This window comes from Mycteria americana, chromosome 7 (genome assembly GCF_035582795.1).
Source record: "Mycteria americana isolate JAX WOST 10 ecotype Jacksonville Zoo and Gardens chromosome 7, USCA_MyAme_1.0, whole genome shotgun sequence".
Taxonomy (NCBI): Eukaryota; Metazoa; Chordata; class Aves; order Ciconiiformes; family Ciconiidae; genus Mycteria; species Mycteria americana.
In genome coordinates this window covers 20,663,112-20,680,318 of record NC_134371.1, presented here as the reverse complement: position 1 = coordinate 20,680,318, position 17,207 = coordinate 20,663,112, and the positions used below count along the sequence as shown (strand labels likewise).

The 17,207-nt window shown below is 40.1% G+C and overlaps 1 protein-coding gene across 9 annotated transcripts in view; it reads right to left on the bottom strand.

Moving 5' to 3' along the window:
* DOCK10 (dedicator of cytokinesis 10) overlaps positions 1–17,207 on the bottom strand; it is a 167,705-nt gene that overhangs the window by 53,524 nt on the left and 96,974 nt on the right. For all 9 annotated transcript variants that reach the window (XM_075507331.1, XM_075507323.1, XM_075507326.1 and 6 more), the window contains exons 13-19: positions 16,359–16,481; positions 15,656–15,738; positions 8,376–8,498; positions 6,989–7,068; positions 3,368–3,555; positions 2,671–2,736; positions 1,705–1,797 (exon numbers count right to left, since the gene is read on the bottom strand). In XM_075507331.1, coding sequence (XP_075363446.1) covers positions 1,705–1,797; positions 2,671–2,736; positions 3,368–3,555; positions 6,989–7,068; positions 8,376–8,498; positions 15,656–15,738; positions 16,359–16,481 — 756 coding nt within the window. The remainder of the gene's footprint in view (positions 1–1,704; positions 1,798–2,670; positions 2,737–3,367; positions 3,556–6,988; positions 7,069–8,375; positions 8,499–15,655; positions 15,739–16,358; positions 16,482–17,207) is intronic.

Below are 17,207 nucleotides of genomic sequence, written 5' to 3'. Positions count from 1 at the left end.
TTTTTCCTCTCTGTATTATGGATGAATATTTGCATTTATGATGAAAGAGCATAAGATGAAAGAGGACAGAACTAGAGTGATGGACCCTGTTTAGAAGTGATCACCTGCACTCTAGCAGCCATAAATAGCCATTACCATTCTCATATTTTCAGGATGACCAAACCAAAAACTAAAGTGACATCTCTGCTACTGCTTCATCATCATTTCATGGCAAAGACCAAGTAATAAAGGCTGACATGAAAATAAACTTTTATTTACGATTTCTGCTCAGTCTTAAATCCCATATCATGTCATCCATGAATCCCTACAGACTGGGTTTGAGGTCTTATTAACCTATTGGAATAAAAATACAAAGTAATCAAAACATGTTACCATAGGAACTAATAAAAAAGACCCCTTGCCCTTGTAAGCTATGATAAAGTTTATCCAAGCTAATCCAATGCTTAAAGTAAGGTTTAGAAATTGTTGATAAATGCTTCCAGTGTCAAATCAGCTTATGGGTAAGAATCTAATACCATAAACATAGACATGAAATGGGCATTCAGATATGGAGATTAGGACAACTTTCTTCATAACATACCACAATCTTTTAAAGACTGTACTTGCTGTACTAGCAACATTTAGGACAGGTGCATACCTCTTCCAACCAAATCAGCTATTAAGATCTGAATTCAGCTCTTTGTTCAAGTTGAAAGTAATCTGCCCAAACCAGATGGCTCACTAGCATCACATGAAGGACATTTTCAGATGTGTTAAAACCCAAAACACTGCTTGCAAAGGAGTAGCAGGGGGTTCAAGATCTCTGAAGATGTAATGCTTTAAGTTCCACCTCAGTTCCTAAACACAAATCTTAAAATTGATACTTCACATGTAGTTGTACATTATCTGCTGGTCTTGCCCCTGCCATTTTATCAAAGTAAATTTTAATGAAAAAGGAAGTTTTTCCAAGATCAAGCCGATAGTTTGGAAAACGCTGGCTACATAGTAACGCTATTTGCCAGCCTTATCACTACACGTAAAGCAGTAGTGGAAAATCAAGAACAGACACATGACATTCACAGACCATCAAACACACTAGTCACCGAAAGGGTGAGATTAAGTTCACCTGCAGAAAGCCTGGGGAATCAATACTTGGTGTTGGTGAAACGTAAAGATGCATGTGTGACTAACATTTGGCAAACGCCAATGTATGAACTCTATTCTATAGCTGCATCCTCAAAAGCACCAGCTCAATGACTTGCTGCAGCCACTACACGTCACTGTACATTCTGTTCAGACCGCTGTTCAGATCAACGAAAGTGCCCCAATGCAGATCTTATATCTCAGACACTGATTTGTTCTGACATTTGCTTCCACCCTTCATCATCATGTTTACTGTTTCCATTAAATTCAGAGATGCAGCTGGACCCTTAATGTAATCCAGACGTGCATTTTAGAGAGCTGGACTGTTCCTAATTAATTCTACAGCATCTTAACTGTACTCAGAACATCTTACAAAAGGAAGGATTCACTTTTGAATTTACCTTTCACTTTTCCTTTTTTCACAAAGGAAAAAAACCCCAAAATGTGAGACCGTATGTAAATCACAGGCCCATCTAGACAGACAAGCAATTGTAACAGAAGTATTCTTTACACATATTCTTCTGTCTCATTGGCAAACATCTGGGGCTGGAAGACATTTAATGAAAGAAAAAGCAGACTGACCTCATCAGAGAAATCAGGATTCTGGGAATGATGTAGCACAGCGGTGTAGGCTGCTGTTGTAAATAATGGTCCACCTGGCTTCCCATAAATGCACTGATAAAAGTAACATGCTTTAATTACATTGTGAAATTCTGCTGATGATACTAGTCTTGGTATATCTAATATGCATCTACATTGAAAACAGTATCATGAAAGATTGATAATTACTTTGATCAAATATTAAAAGAAATATTTTAAGTGCTCAAACCTGCAATTTTTTATGCACACTTCCAGTAAAAGTCCATTGATTCTGTGAAAATTAACCTCTACTCTACTAAGCAATGCAGACTCCTTAGAATTCTTCCTTGCTGTTATCAATTTCAGAGTTTTCTGCAAAAAGCTTTACAAAAGCTATTTCGCTTTTATGCACTTTGATACACAATACAATGCCTTTACTGACTTTTCAGCGTTACAAAAGCTACACTAGTTAACAGTCTCCTCGCTGGCAGAGTCCAGTCTGAAGGCTCTTGACATTGAGTGATGGCAACTTTATTTATTGGTGGGGAAACTACAGTACAACAATACTACGCAATAGCCCTTGGTCAATAGCGAAGTTAAGAATTAAGTCTAAGGTTTTTCTAATTTTGTGCCACACTCTTTTCAATCAAGTGTCCTGAGCTCAGTGAGAAATGTAGGGTAAACAGTAAATTTTAGAATAAGCAAGTTGCACGGTAAAAAATGGTTCAGTTTTCTAATACTGTCTTCTTTCCCCTCCACCAGTCAGAAAGCCAGCACTGCAGAATGGCAGTGTGAACTGGAATCATCATGACCAGCTGGGTTCAAACAGAACCACAGTGCAAATGTAGAAGGATGCATGACAACATTCACGCTTTAATTTTTCTCGGTTAGTATAGCCCTGATTCCTGGGTTTTATAACTAATGTCCTCAGAAACATTGTTCTCTGAATATACTCTTGTTATGGCTCACCTTCAATGGCTTTGCTCCTTCTTCATCAGAGCTTTTAAATTCAATGCACACTGTTATATTCCGTGCCTGAAAAGACAGGAACATGTTAAAGCTTAGATCAGAAATGGGGTACCCATAAAAACACAGGCAAATTATAAGGGCTGAAATAAGCTCTTTTCAAAATCTAGGAGAAACATGCAGATGGTATATCAACATTTAAAATGCCTTTAAGTCACAGTGATATCACTAGAAACAATATTTCCAAGAAGAACTGGCAAAATGCAAGCCAGACCTCAAATTGACTGTGTAGAAGCAGATTATAAAGTGACCAGCACTTACCTGTGTCTTACCCTTAATTAATTTTGAATCACCATGAATACGCAAGTAATACTTGTTTCATTTAAGAACTACAAACATCCAGATTAATTTTATGTGCACATAAAATTTCATTAAAACACAGCCCTTCTGAAAATTGTGAAAAAGCTATTACATTATCTCTCTTTGAATCACTGAGACAACTTAAAATTAATCCATAGATTCATTTCATTAAAATTGTACCCATGTTTTATGATTGCAAAAATTGAAAAAGATCAAAAGCCAAGTCAGTGACTCATATCACCATTTTCCCCGCCTTTATGATGAGTACTCCTTCATTTCAATGAGAGCTCATGCAGTACACTACTAACCAATGTTGGCCTGAATTGGTCACATACTGTACCTTGTTGAAGTATTTTTGGCTATCATACTTGAGGTGTTTTGGATAAATGTATATTTGGTTCTTGTATACTCTGTAAGGTCGAGAATATTTTGTTGATTCCTGTACAAACTCTTCAACTTCCACTGTAGGTTGATGCTCCTTTATGTCATTAAATGGCTTGATTGGAATAAAAGACGAAGTTACACAGTCTTCAAAAGAACAGAAAAGAAAGCCATCACATATTATGTCTGTTTTTACAGTCTTACTACTAAGACCAAGTAATATTGAGATGGAACAAGTAAAATCCTGCCTTAACTTGCAAAGAATAAGTAATGCTGAGATGTAACAGGTCAAATCCTGCCTTAAATTGCATCCGTTACCTCAGAACAATTATAATGTATCATCCTTAAATGGTTTATCTCACTTAACAGCACTGAAAACCTCTTTTGACACACAGAGTATCTGATGGCATTTGATGGCATAACAGCACCATTGGTATATGGACAGTTTCAACAGAATATACTGAAGTGATGCTGTTTCTAATTAATTTTACAGCTCAATATCTCATTTAAGTTTTTCTATTATCTAATAACATAGTAAACGAAATGAAGAAACAAGTAGTGCAGAACTAGATTAAATATATGATGCAATTGGGATAACTGAAATCAGATCAAGAAACAGAAGATGAAAATAAGTACTCTGTCACCCAGACAGGGAGACATTAAAAACAGCTAGAGTATACTCTGTCTGCCTGTGCCATTAAATCAGTGAGACATTTAATTTTAGCATGGAGAACTCAAGGGCTGTTTGCACAAAAGCAGCTGAGAAGGGTCACCAACTTAGGGACGTCCCAAGCTACTTCTAGGAAAAGCAATCTGAAGGTCCTGCCTACAAATTCATTCCTCAAACCCTAGAATAACCCACAGGAAAAGCCTACCAATTTGTGGAAGCTGGTGAACCCTCGTATACACTATGCCCAATTTTACTTCCTTCTGAACTAGCACAAGAGGAAATTGCCAGTTTCAGGATAGTGCAGGTCCTCTGCAGCCCAAGCAGGCGGGGGAGAAGTGGCTCTATGGCAGCTATAGCAGGGTGGTTTCTCTTTGCTTTCTTTCAATTAGACACTGAAAACTTTCTTCCCAGCCTGCTGCCCAGCAAAATATGAATGTGTCTGATTGACTTGTACGCCCAGCCAACAGACATAGTTCCCGATTTAAGCTGGAAAGATCCATACATGAAAACTTTTGTCTTTCCCAATCAAAATTAGCAGCATTAAAAAGGAACAGCTAAATTAAATCATTTGCATTTGTCAGCCACAAGCAGCCACTGCCTGCTGTAGAGAAGCCTTGAGAAGGTTTACTCTCCCTAGTGCCAGCAATAGTTCCCTGTAGATGATCATGCACATTCCTCTGTTGGTCAGTGAAGATATGCAGGGTCACATAGAAACTTTTGAAGGTTTGCTGTTCTGCTACTAACATTCCCAGTACTTAGGAGACTCTGCTCACTGCTCTTGGCCTACAAAGCTAAGATGGGCAGCTTTCTGTTTCAGCAAATTTCAGGCAATCCATCTTAAAATACGAGGATGCGTTATGTCTTATAATTTGGCCAGCTGCCCCTCAAACTTGATTTATAAGCATTCTGATTGTGTCCACTGTTGAACACTGTTAACCTTGTTTTTCATTAGAGAAATCTGGGGACCAACTCAAGGATTAGAATGCAGTGCTGAGGCCTCTCTGCAGAAGTCTTTCTGTACCCTCTGTACACTGCACTTCCAGTAGCCCGTAGAAAATCCACAGGGAAATAGAAACAGTGTTGAACTGAACACAAAAAGGGGCGTAAGTAATAAATGAAGTTTTTAGATACCAATAACTCAGATAGGAGAGCAGCAATAGCCTGTAGAGTGTGAGAAGAGGCAGTAATAACAGGAAGAAGCCAGTTGGAAAATGAAGGCTCCTGCAGCCAGTTGTGAAGGTCTGGTCTCTCTGTGCCTCACTTCCATTGCACAGACATCCACACGGAGGCAACAGCCCAGTTTGCTGCCAGCCGCATGGCTCTTGGCTACAAGCTACTCTCCATGATTGCCCTCCACAAGAATGGAACCTCACAGTTCAGGGTTTTAGTGGGTATTTCCAGAGGGATAGCAGGGGATGTAGCAGCAACAGTACCTGCTGCCCCATTGCCAGTTTTGGGGTCCCAACCTTCCAGCGCAAAGGACAAGCGGGGACCATGCAGCACAGGTGGGAGCTTCAGGAAGCTTTTTCTCTCTTCCCCTTTGCTAGAGCTATGTGAGTTTGGCTTCCTCCCATGCAGCAGAAAAGGCACAAGTTTTGTATCAGGTTAAACACTGTCAGACAACATCCCCTGATACACCACTGGCTCCAGCTGTTGTTGTAGCTATAGTAAATAGAGCCTTATAAAAACAAAGATCTACTTCTGTCATCTAATGCAAATTGATGCTAATGTGAAGCAGGGTAGTGCCAGTCCCTAGAGACACAATCGTACCAGCAAATTCTTGACAAGATCCTTAGCCAACTTCCTTTTCAGTGGCTTTTCTTGGCAATAAAGGATTTTAGCACTAGCCCAGCACAACTTATTTTGGGTGGGAAGGAGGTGTTATAAGAGAACTGGTTACTGCTATTACAAGGCTTCCTTCAGAGCTGGCTGAAGTCAAGAAGAGTTTTCATGGAGATTTTAATGAATCCTACAGCATGGAAGTTTTTTGGTACAGTTTTTAAATTATTTTACAGCCTTATTCAGAGTAAGACAAATTTTCCCCATACCAAAGAAATGTTTAAGCCGTTACTCTTTAGAGTGAAGGAATTTTCATTGACTTTCCACAGGAACTGGGCACTTTCCTAGCACACACCCGTTAAAGCCAGACTTTCAGTTGGCCACGGTGCACAGTGAGTCAGGTGACTGTACAAGGCCCAAGCTGCTTTGGACCATTTTACCTACTCCGAGCTATCAGTTTCTTTTAATTTCAAAAATAAAAATTGCTTTTGAAATGTTAGTGAAACTATTTTTTACCTAATACCATACGAAGATGGTATAAAGATGTGTGATGACAGACTTCAGAGGAATTCAATGGTCCTGAGCTTTTTGCAACAGTGGGTCACAGAAATGTGGCCCTTGAAACAGAACATTTAAAAAGAGACAAAAGGATCCAGTTAGAAGCATCTATCTTAGCAGCTGCTGCACTGATGCCAGAGTGGCCTCTGAATGAAGTCCTCCATCTAGTCTGCATTCTTGAAATCTGCCGCATGTCCCATACGTGCTAATTCACAGAGGATATGAGCATCACAGCCCATCAACAGTGCAAGGCTATTAACCTCAAGCTACAGAAGTCCTCTCAGCTCTTTGGCCTAACGCCTCAGAGACCAAAAAGCAGTCCTTGGACTTTCATCACTTGGGGGTTCAGCACGTTGTGTTCTGTATTGCTGGAGTATATCTGGCCAGGTACAGGATGAAACAAAGAATGGTGTAATTAAATGAAAACAAATCAAGAACACTCCCCTGCATACATTTTTCTACACAACAACGGACACTTCTACCAGAACTGTCTCAAGGCAGCAATTATGGCTGGAAAGCCTATGACAAATGTCCTATTTAATTATAATAATTAATTATAAACTGGAATCATACTTGGATGTTCCAAAGGAACACAATCAACTGCAATCTCCAAACAGCCAGGTATAGTCTGTATTTTGCTAATCTTCTCTGCTCTGCAATGACAGAAATGAAAACATTTTAGAAAATTAGAACAAGGGAGACGAGACCCATCATAGGAATTAATTTAAAATGAAAAACAGGCCCTGATTTAAGAGATAAATATATATTAAACACATTTAACATACACCTATTGGCTATTAAACTCAAATCAAATGCAACAGCAGGAAAGAAACATGGTGGTGGTTTTGTTTTTTGGTGTTTTTTTTTTTTTTTTTTCCCCCTTGGCCTCATTCCTGCCTTCTCTTTGCAAGCAATATTATAGCATATTTTGCAGAAGAGGAAGAAACTGATGAACCAAACCTTATGAGAATTAACTTACTCACTTTTTCTTTCTAAAATCTGAATCAAATGTTCTCTAAAAGGAATTCAATGACCACTGAGACGAGAGGAGTTCACAGCATCATGGCTTCTGCAAGTGCCATACTGAAAAGGGACCAAGACATACTCCTCGTGCCCAAGCAATTTGAGAAGTGCCAAAACTGTGATGCTAAATTCCTTTTATCGAGGAGATGCTTTAAACAGACAAACCCAGCAGTGGCGACTCTAGTAAGAGTAGTGAGAATTTCAGTAAAGTTTCCTGACCAGTAACACAAGATGGCACAAGAGATTAAGGGCCCGTTCCAATCCCTGTAGTTGACATTCAGTCTTTCTATGATCTGATTTTATGTAAGTGGAACAGGAGAAGTTAATTAGATTAATTCATTTCTAGGCACATTTAGAGTAGAAGGGACAGGAAGAAATTCATGGTTCAATTCTCATGTTACTTATCCAGTATAAACAAAGACTCTGCTCTGGAATTAACCTGATTTACACCTGTGTGGAAGACTATCCAGCCAAACCGCTACTCACTAATTTACACACTGTCAAACATTTGGAGAAGTTTTTTCCTTCCAATGTCCACTCTGCAGTTTGTCATGGAGACTCAAACAAACAAAAGCAAGGAGTGGGGAAACCATTAAAGAACGCTTTTTCATATTTCTCTTTTTTTTTTTTTCCCCTGAGATAATGTTCTCTTGTTGGTTACTTCACCTGCGTCTCCCCTGATGGAAGCTAATTTAAGGAATCACTATCTTTAGGTTATAATAACATTTATTCATATGCCAAATGACATTTCAGTTTTCCTGGAAAGTCCAACCTAAAGCACTCTTTGGCAGGTAATAGGCTAATGTGAAAAACACTAATTTAATATGGCCACTTTGGCACACTGTGTTAAATGAAGAAAAAAAGCTGTGAAAATTATTCTGCACAGCTTTATAAAGCTTTTATTCCTTCTCAAACCAAATTAAAAACTGTTCCTTACCTTCTGTATTCTGCTATTAGTTTAATCAAATCTTCCATGGAAATCTTATTACTTTCTTGCCTGAATAAAGGTGAGAATCGGGAGTCTCTGTCAACATTTCCCTGATTATCTTTAAACACTGGTCTATAAAGAAAGAAAAATGACATGTTTATAAACACTCACCCATATATATATTTGAACATTTGAAATTGTCATGTAATCTTTTAACAAGGTTATGACACGAATTCCTACACAAATTCAAGGGCTCCCTGCAGAGCTTCACACAAGAAAGCTCTTCCAAGTTGCACACTTGCAGGAGCATAGGCAATTTCGATTTACTTGCATGTGCAGTCTCAGTCCTGCAAAGACTTAAGACCTTGTTTAATCTTACACGATGCAGACAGTCCCCACTGACCTCAGGCGCAAGTGTGACTGCTCTCAGTTTGGAGTTGCTGGGGTTTAATGCTAGAACGGATCACCACCTAGTTCAGCATCCACCATTTTTTCCCCCTCTTCTGTAGATAAGTCTCACTTGAGAAAGCAGGAAGTGTACAGCACCTCACCAGAGCCAGCTCTCCACTCCCACCCGCCCTCCGTTGCCCTGGCTGCAAGGCTGCCTCCTCCAGCCTCTCGGCAAGCTCTTGGGGCAGCCCCACAGAGGCCATGCCTGGCTGAGAGCCACTACCCCTGAGCCTGATGGGACTTTACCATCTTGCTCACACGTCAAGCACATGACTCCTCACTTCAACAAAGAGACTGACTCCTTATTTCAAGGAAGCATTCTGAAGAATTCATTACATCAATACGTAGTTTCATCCAAGAAGTTATTATCCAATGAAAATCATGATAATTTTAAATAACAGAAATCATAGCAAGATGTCAGATCCCAACCACTACATCTCACCAAGTAAAGAAACATATGCTTTTGCAGAACCAGGTTAGAGACCTCTCCTGAATCTTCCTAAGCATTAAATCTGTTGTGTGTCCTCCAGGAGCATGACACCAACTCACTGGGGCTTAGCTTCCCTTCACAAAACAAGTTTGTGGAGCACTGACTAAATTTTTGGTGAACCAGCTACAAAGTGCCAAATGAAATGGAAAAAAAGGATATCCGTCTATAACTGGGAACAATAAGTATCAGCTGTTGTGTGCACAGGAAAACATTCCCAGATATTTTCATTCCTGCTCATTGACACTTGCAGAATTTAATTAAGACATTCCAGTGCCCTTTGTATACCCCCAAGGGTCACACACGCTGGCTGGACTGGATAATGTAACAGCTATCCAAATTAATGAACCTTGGATTCAACTGTAGTATGCAAAAACATTGCTTAACAAAAGTAAAATGTTCTTGACGCTAAGTGCTGTTCTGTGAATCATTTGGCCAATCTTCCTTCCCTAATTTACTTCTCTGTTCCACTGCCAGTGAGAAGAAGAATTGATGCCAGCACAAATTGTTGCCAGATGCAAAATAATGGAGTAAACCTTTGGAAGAGGATCCCAAGGATAAGTATAAATGCACTGCGTCTTAACTTAATTAACTGAGAGAAGCATCACTATTTCATTTCTTTGTAACTGTAGAGAATAACCAACTCTCTTCTATCAGATTTTTGGTTCCAGCAGTTAGAGGGAGTAAGGTCCACACCAACACCCCATGTCAAAAATCTTAAGTTATTAGGGAGAAACCAGACCTAATTTCTGGCAACCACCACTTACTTTATAAATCCTATTAAACTGCTGTCAGAAAAAAAAAAAAGAAAGAAAAAAAGATAAGATTTAATAATTATTACAGTATTGGTGACACTATGATATTTCTTGGACTCAACACTGCTTCCTTCTCTAGACTAACAAAGAGGACTAAAACATTAAGTGAGTGATTTCCGCTGTGCCACTGGGGTCTGCAATGTGATGCTGAGCAAACTCAGGCTCTGCTGGAGCTTATTAACTAATTCCAGTGCAGGCTCTGACACCGAGTAAACCACTGCTCAGCACAGCAGGGTGTAGGGGCACTTACCAAGGCAGGGTTGGGGATGTTCATAGTGTAAAAGGACAAAGAACCAGGTCTGTGCTGGAAGTAGCTCACTCTGGGTCAGTGGTGCTGAGCACTAAGCACTGAGCACTCTCTCCCAGGAGGCTCAGGGACATGGCATCGTCACCTCTTCCTCTCCTGCCACTCTGGTTTGGAGTCAGAAGGGCTTTACAGGGTCCTCCTGCCTACCACCACTCCTCCCCAGCATCAGTGCTCCCTGGGTATCATATGCCCTACCTCTAGAACTGCTCCTCATCAGTTCATCAGCATATCCCAACCTAAATAATACACCCAGGACAAAATTAAAGGCATAAAACCAGGCATCTGCAGTACAAAAGAGGTAAGTATTTTTATCCCTCCGACTTACACACAATACTCCATTTATGTAAAGCTCTTGCCACTACAAGAGCAATTTAGAAGTCCATTGAAAAGAAGACAACCCTTCTTAAAAACAGGTATGTTTTATGCACTCAGGGAAGAGTTAGATGGCTTTCTACTGGTCAAAGTGCACTGGTGTCTCCATTCCCCTGGCTCATTAAAGCTGAAGAATTGCGAGAGCAGCAAGTATTAGGTGTATTATGTCTGCGGTTAAGTAACCACAATCCCATGTTTTGCTAGATCCTTTCAGTCTGCTGGGCGCAGGTGGAGCAAGAGTGGTCCTTGTCACAGTGAACATACTGAATGCATTTGAGAATGACAACTGTTACATCAAAGAAAAGGAAATGTAATAAAACACTTCTACAATCCAGGAGTCCAATATTTGTCTAATATATTAATGATTTCTTACTGCCGGTTGCTTACTTACCAGAGAGATTTAATAAGAAAAATTTCACAGAGCTAAAATCCTGAAGAGATTCTAAAGGTATTAATTTAGGGGAAAACAAATCAACAGATTTTGCTAAAGAAACTGAAACATCATCTCAGTATTTAAAGTGTTTCTATGATTCTACTGTTCTGACATTGTTAGCTGATAGTCCACAATCATAAAAATTCTTGAAGCATGGAAAACCTACACAATGTTCATAATTTAACATTGTAAAAGATACTTTTTAAGTAGTGGCTTACAATTTGTGGGAAAATTGCTCACCTCCAGGGCTAGAGATTCAGTGTGAGATCTGCAGCTACTGTAAATCAGCGCAGCCTCACTACCTTCAGCTACATCAACCTACACCAGCTGAGAACCAAACCAGCAGCTGCACAAGCTGTTGAAGGATTCAAATATTAGGCTCTACAACGTGAAGTTTATGAGGGTGGAGAAGGTTTGAAGAAATAGCAGAGCATAAAAACTGATCTCTGTGAGTGAAGTTTCCCCACATCTACAATATGCAGCTCAGGTACATATTTGCAAACTTTGGCAGTTCTGGCAGGAATACGAGAATGGAAGATGGATTTGACACACTGTAATTCTAACGCATACCGTAATTATACCTGTGAGAGCATACAGACACCAGATCCCACCAACGCCAGTAAGAAATCAGGGAGGAACCCTGAGTCATGCTTTTGAACGATGCTAACAAACTGGATATCACATAAGCTAATTAAGAGTTTCAGTCACATGCACAATACTCAACTGTCAAGATTTTGGCTCACTGAATGTATACGTAAAAATCACACTGTGGCCATCTGTAACTGCTGTAAGGGGGGAAAATTTCCACACAAAAACAGGAGTGCGGTTAAATGCCAGAATGAAATAACTGGAAAACACATTTCCAAACCCAGGGTTTTGCTATTTATCATAGCCAAACCGTTTTTTCCCCCGTAGCGCGACAGCCTCCTGTGGAAACTTCTATTTTCAAGCTGTGAAAATAGAAATAGATTTTATAGGGCCAAATTACACATTGCTTTTACCAAAGAGAGTCCTGAGTAATGTTAATACATAAACATATGTAAACGAGTGCAGAATTTGACCCAACGAACTCAATAAATTCCTTGTGCAACATCACTGATACCAACAAGTTCATACACGTGGTGTATTTGGTCAATGATTTTTAAACTATGTTATCTCATAATGTGATTTATAATGAAGAATTTTAAGAGCTGATAAATGCACCCAAGTATATTTTCTGTAATTAATTCTAGAGATAGAAGGAAAGCTTTTTAATGGTATGGGCAGTGAAGCACTGAATTAGGATGTCAGCCAAAAATACTGCCTGCTGGAACTGAGGGATGTCCACAAACCCCAGCTATGTCCTCTGCCCACGTGCAGGCCATCTGTGTAATACACACACAGTAAGTCTGCAAAACGTTGAACTCACGGTGCATTTGCCAACACCACAAGCATATATTACCATTTATATTTGGGAAATCACTGCCAGAAATATTGGCTAGACAAACATATTTAGGACTGATTTGATCCTGTCCTAGGGAAAGCAAAAATATAGTATGATGCGGAGTCTTTTCCATCTTATTTTCTAAGACTGTGGACTGCACATTGAAAAAGAAGCCTTTAATTTCAGAGAGAATACCCAGTGAAACAAGTCATTGCCATCTCTGAAACTGAAAAACTATGGGACTAGAGCCAAGGGTTTCCATTGACAAAAAGTCTCAAGGAAACAGACTGAGGAAGGCTCAGACTCCCAGGTATTTCCATACCCACTATACTGAGCATCACACAAGCAAACTCCTCTTAGCTCTACTGCTCTCGTCCTGCCTTATGTCCTTTGCCATGTTCCAGCCTGTGCCAATTAACCATTCTGCATGGAATTCCAAAAAGAAAATCTCTGTTCATTTACCCAATACATACTTAGATGAGTAGTAGTTAAGCAGAGCAATCCATCTATAGAAAACGCTTCTGCTCACATGGCCGCGGTGACCAGAAGCTGCTGCTATCATGTACCATGTTACTAGAACTCAAAAAACTCACATGCAGGTTTAAATCTGGTGGAACACTATTTATTAGACAAGCTTCATCTCATCAAGATTTTATTTGGAGTAAGGACTCCAAATCAACGTGGCCTGTTATTACAAAATAAATTTATGCAGTTATAATACTATGTCTGAGATGACCAAGGAGGTGCCAACTGGTATTTTAATGACAAAATATCTGAAATAACACAGAACTGAAAGGAGAGGAGAATCTTCTGAAAAGCACCATTTTCCCAGTGCACCCTAGCTTGACAGGCATTTAAGGTGCTATCTGCCTTACAGGAATAGAAGTAAAACTTCATTCATGTCTGTTAGACTTCCCTCAGGCAGAGCAAGCACAGACGTGCACCTGTAATTCTGGGCCGAGTCACAGTACCACGTAATGCGCTTGAGTAGTACAGCCACGGCACATACACAGCCCAGCATCTGTGTACCAGTATAGTACGGCACAGCCCGAACCCCGCTTCTGCCTACTCCCTCTCACTGAGAGGCAACTAGGGGTTGCCACTTGGAGAATCCTATGAAAGGGAAATGCACTTCCTTCAAAACAAGAAGAAAATCTTTCAGGTTTGTTTTTTTTTTTTTGGCAAGAAACACTCTGAGATAAGATTTGCTGAAGATGCAGAAGAATGTTTTAGCCTTCTCCGCATGCATGAGCAACTAGCCAGACCCTGAACTACTTAAAATCATCATGCCACCTAAAGATAGCTACAGCAATGACTGAGTTGCAGAACATATCACTAATGGTACTGCCACAGACCACAGGCAGACAGGACAGAGTTAATAAAAAGCCTCAAGGTAGTCTAATGCCAAGCCTGCACCTCTTGCCATTGTACAGCCCATTACACGCTAAAAGTAGCTCTGTCAACCCAAGAGACAACGATCAATATAATTTTGATGAATGGTCCTTTGGCTACACAGAAGTAGTAAATATTAATCAGTATCCTTGAGCTTGCGATGACAGGTCAGAACACATTATCTGCCTTTCTCTTGAGCACGCACGTACTTCTTTTCCTAGTGGATATTGACAAAAATGTATGTCAATAAAAAATAAATGAACTCTTCAAGTGGCCATACCTTACTGTGTTTTCTGCTTTGCCGTCTAAGCACCGTATTTGAAAGTCGTAAGCCTTCCCTCACACGCGGCAGGGGAAAAAACTGTGTACTTCTGGTGCTCCGTACTGCCACACCAGAAGCACACAGCCACACAGCTATCCCTCACGGTCATGGGGCATACAGCCACACAGCTATCCCTCATGGTCATGGGCAATGCCACAACGTGACACTTGCACCTAGGACTCACTCACTCCTTCCTCCCTACAGCTTCAGGCAGCTCTCCACCTGGCCTGCCACGGTCAGAAAAGAAGCCACAGAGGAGAAGGAATGCTTTCACTCGTCAATCGACAGCTTTCCTTCTTACAGGGAACATTAAAATTTTATATTCCCTGCTCTATGCATGGCAGAAAGAAGGGAGAGCTGTCACAGGGACACACAGGAGGGTCTCAGTCAGGGAGCTCTCTCATCCCAGGGCAGCAGTAAGCTGAGGAAATTACAGAAGACTGAGAAGGAAAAAATAGAGAGGACAGAGAAAAGAACTACATGGAAACTTGAAGGGAGAATGAAAAGAAGAAAGCCGTATCTGGTTTTGTGAATTAATTTGGTAGAAGGGGATCAAGATGCACAGGGATGCCTCAATCTTGAGGGTGAGACCAGCAAGAAATTATCCAGGAGGAGAGAGAGGAAGAACAAAGATCCATTACTGCCACTGCACTGACCTGCAATAAAACCCAACTGACCTGCCAAACAAGAAAATAACAGCTCTCCGTCACCTACTAACCACTAAAAATGCAAGAGTACCTGAAGCATAATCCCTCAATATCACCCCCAAGGCACTGTTTAAAGGTCACCATAACCTCCAAATCCTTGGTTAGATTTTTTTCCTAAAAACTGACAGGCATCATAACAAGAACAGAGCTTCAAACTTGTGCATCTATATTTTAGGCGGCCACTGCAAATCTATTTCAGACCGTAATTATCTTTGTAGGAAATTCTTGTGAGAACTGTGACTTTGAAATCTCTTTGGTAATTTTTAGCACCAAATCACTGGTGGAGCTCATAACAAATTGATATTCTGTCAGCCACCTTTGCTACTCCCTGGCAACTTCACTACATGCCTGAAGAAAAGATCCCACCACAGTAACATTTAATAAGAAAGTAACCAACGTTCAGCTGTGTGAAAAATAGGGCAATGAAATAATAAAGCTGCAGGATCTTCTGGGGTCCTGGACCACGCAGAAAGCTTTGCTTAGCTTCAGGCAGAAAAAGTGGAAAAGAATAAAAGGATACAAGTTCAAGAGCAGAATAAGCTATAAGATGCTTATAAAATTATAAAAAAATTAATACATACCTCACTGACCAAGCAAATGGCATACGGTATTTCCCCAGCTTGCTGCAGAACTGCTTATTGGATTTTAACACTTTCTGTGCACACTACAAAAAAGAAAATATGAATTATTTCATCAATATCATTATAATATCTGAAATGTATCACAGAGTACATCCAAGTACTCCTCTGCTGAAAAGGCTATTGTGTCCCTAAAATAATTTAGCCTGATACTACCCGTAACAGAAGGTTCTGGGTGGACAGCAAAGACTTCACAGATGGATATGATGCTGCTGACAAATTAAACCCCTTCACCATCCCTTCAGTCAGAACCGTGTTAGTTACAGTTATTATTCCTGTTTTCTGTAATATACCCAATGTGGATGCATTGTCTGCTCTCAGAGAGAAACAGGTGCCTACCCCACCTTTGCTCGTGCACGAAGTGCACATAATTCATAAAAGATTGCTGAATGAGAATTTCACTCTGCTACGACATAAATAGTGTAGGAATGCACCATGAATGGATTCATATGTTGCAGACAAAATGGTACTTCATTCATTCAGTCAATGGAGCTTGGACATTTCCTTTCTTAGGTGTGGGCCTCCTGTGAGCTTGTCCTGTTCAGCAACCACACACTGGTGAGATTTGTGAGCACAATTTGCAATGTCCTCAGCTTCCAACAGGCTGAAGCTGACAAAGAAGGAACTGATGTTCCTGTTACATTACCTTAAAAGAATCAGGATTCTTAATGTAAGGTTCAGCACTGCTGGCAATGTTTCCCGTAAGCACCTTTTCTATTTTTGCCACTAATACGATCTCAGAATGAGGATTACTTATGGAGAAAAGAGCCTGTGGATAAAAGACAGAACAGTTAAAAAGTATATAGCAATACGGGAGAAACGAAATACTGCCAGTGTTCTCTGTTGATGGAAACAATAACAAACCAAGTTCAGAAAGGATTATTGAGGATTACTATCTCTACATATTCAATACAGCCAGATGGAAAATAAAATCTTTGTGCTAGTGCTGAAATAAGCTTATGCACCTGCAGCACCCTGCAAACAGACTGACTCAAGTCAAGAAGCAGTATGACCACGTTAGCATCACCTAACCTAACTGTTCCTCTTGGACAGTACTTAAATGCTGGCCTAAATCAGTCACACCTCAGAGGAATGACAGGGAGAAGAAAAGGTAATGGATGGGGTTTCAGTGTAAGGCTTACAGCAACAGCAAGAATGTGGAAGTACTGTGAGTTTAATGCAGCATCTAGGTGTCGCTTTAAGTTGTGATTTTGTTTGGCTGGTTTGGGAGCGGTCAGCAAATGAACCCAAAAGAGTACAGGAAACATGGGTGGTTTCTCTAAATAACAGACACTAACTTTTTTCAAAGTTTTGATTGGGAATAGTTTTAAAGTCTACACAGGGAGCTCAAAAATCAAGCATCTGTATACAAGTACAACTGATACACAAAAAAAGAGTATCCTTGAAAACAAGAACCACTAGTAGTGCAGATAAATTCTCTGATGAAAATGAATACTACTACTGAACTAAAATAAGTCACACGAGTCACTAAGTC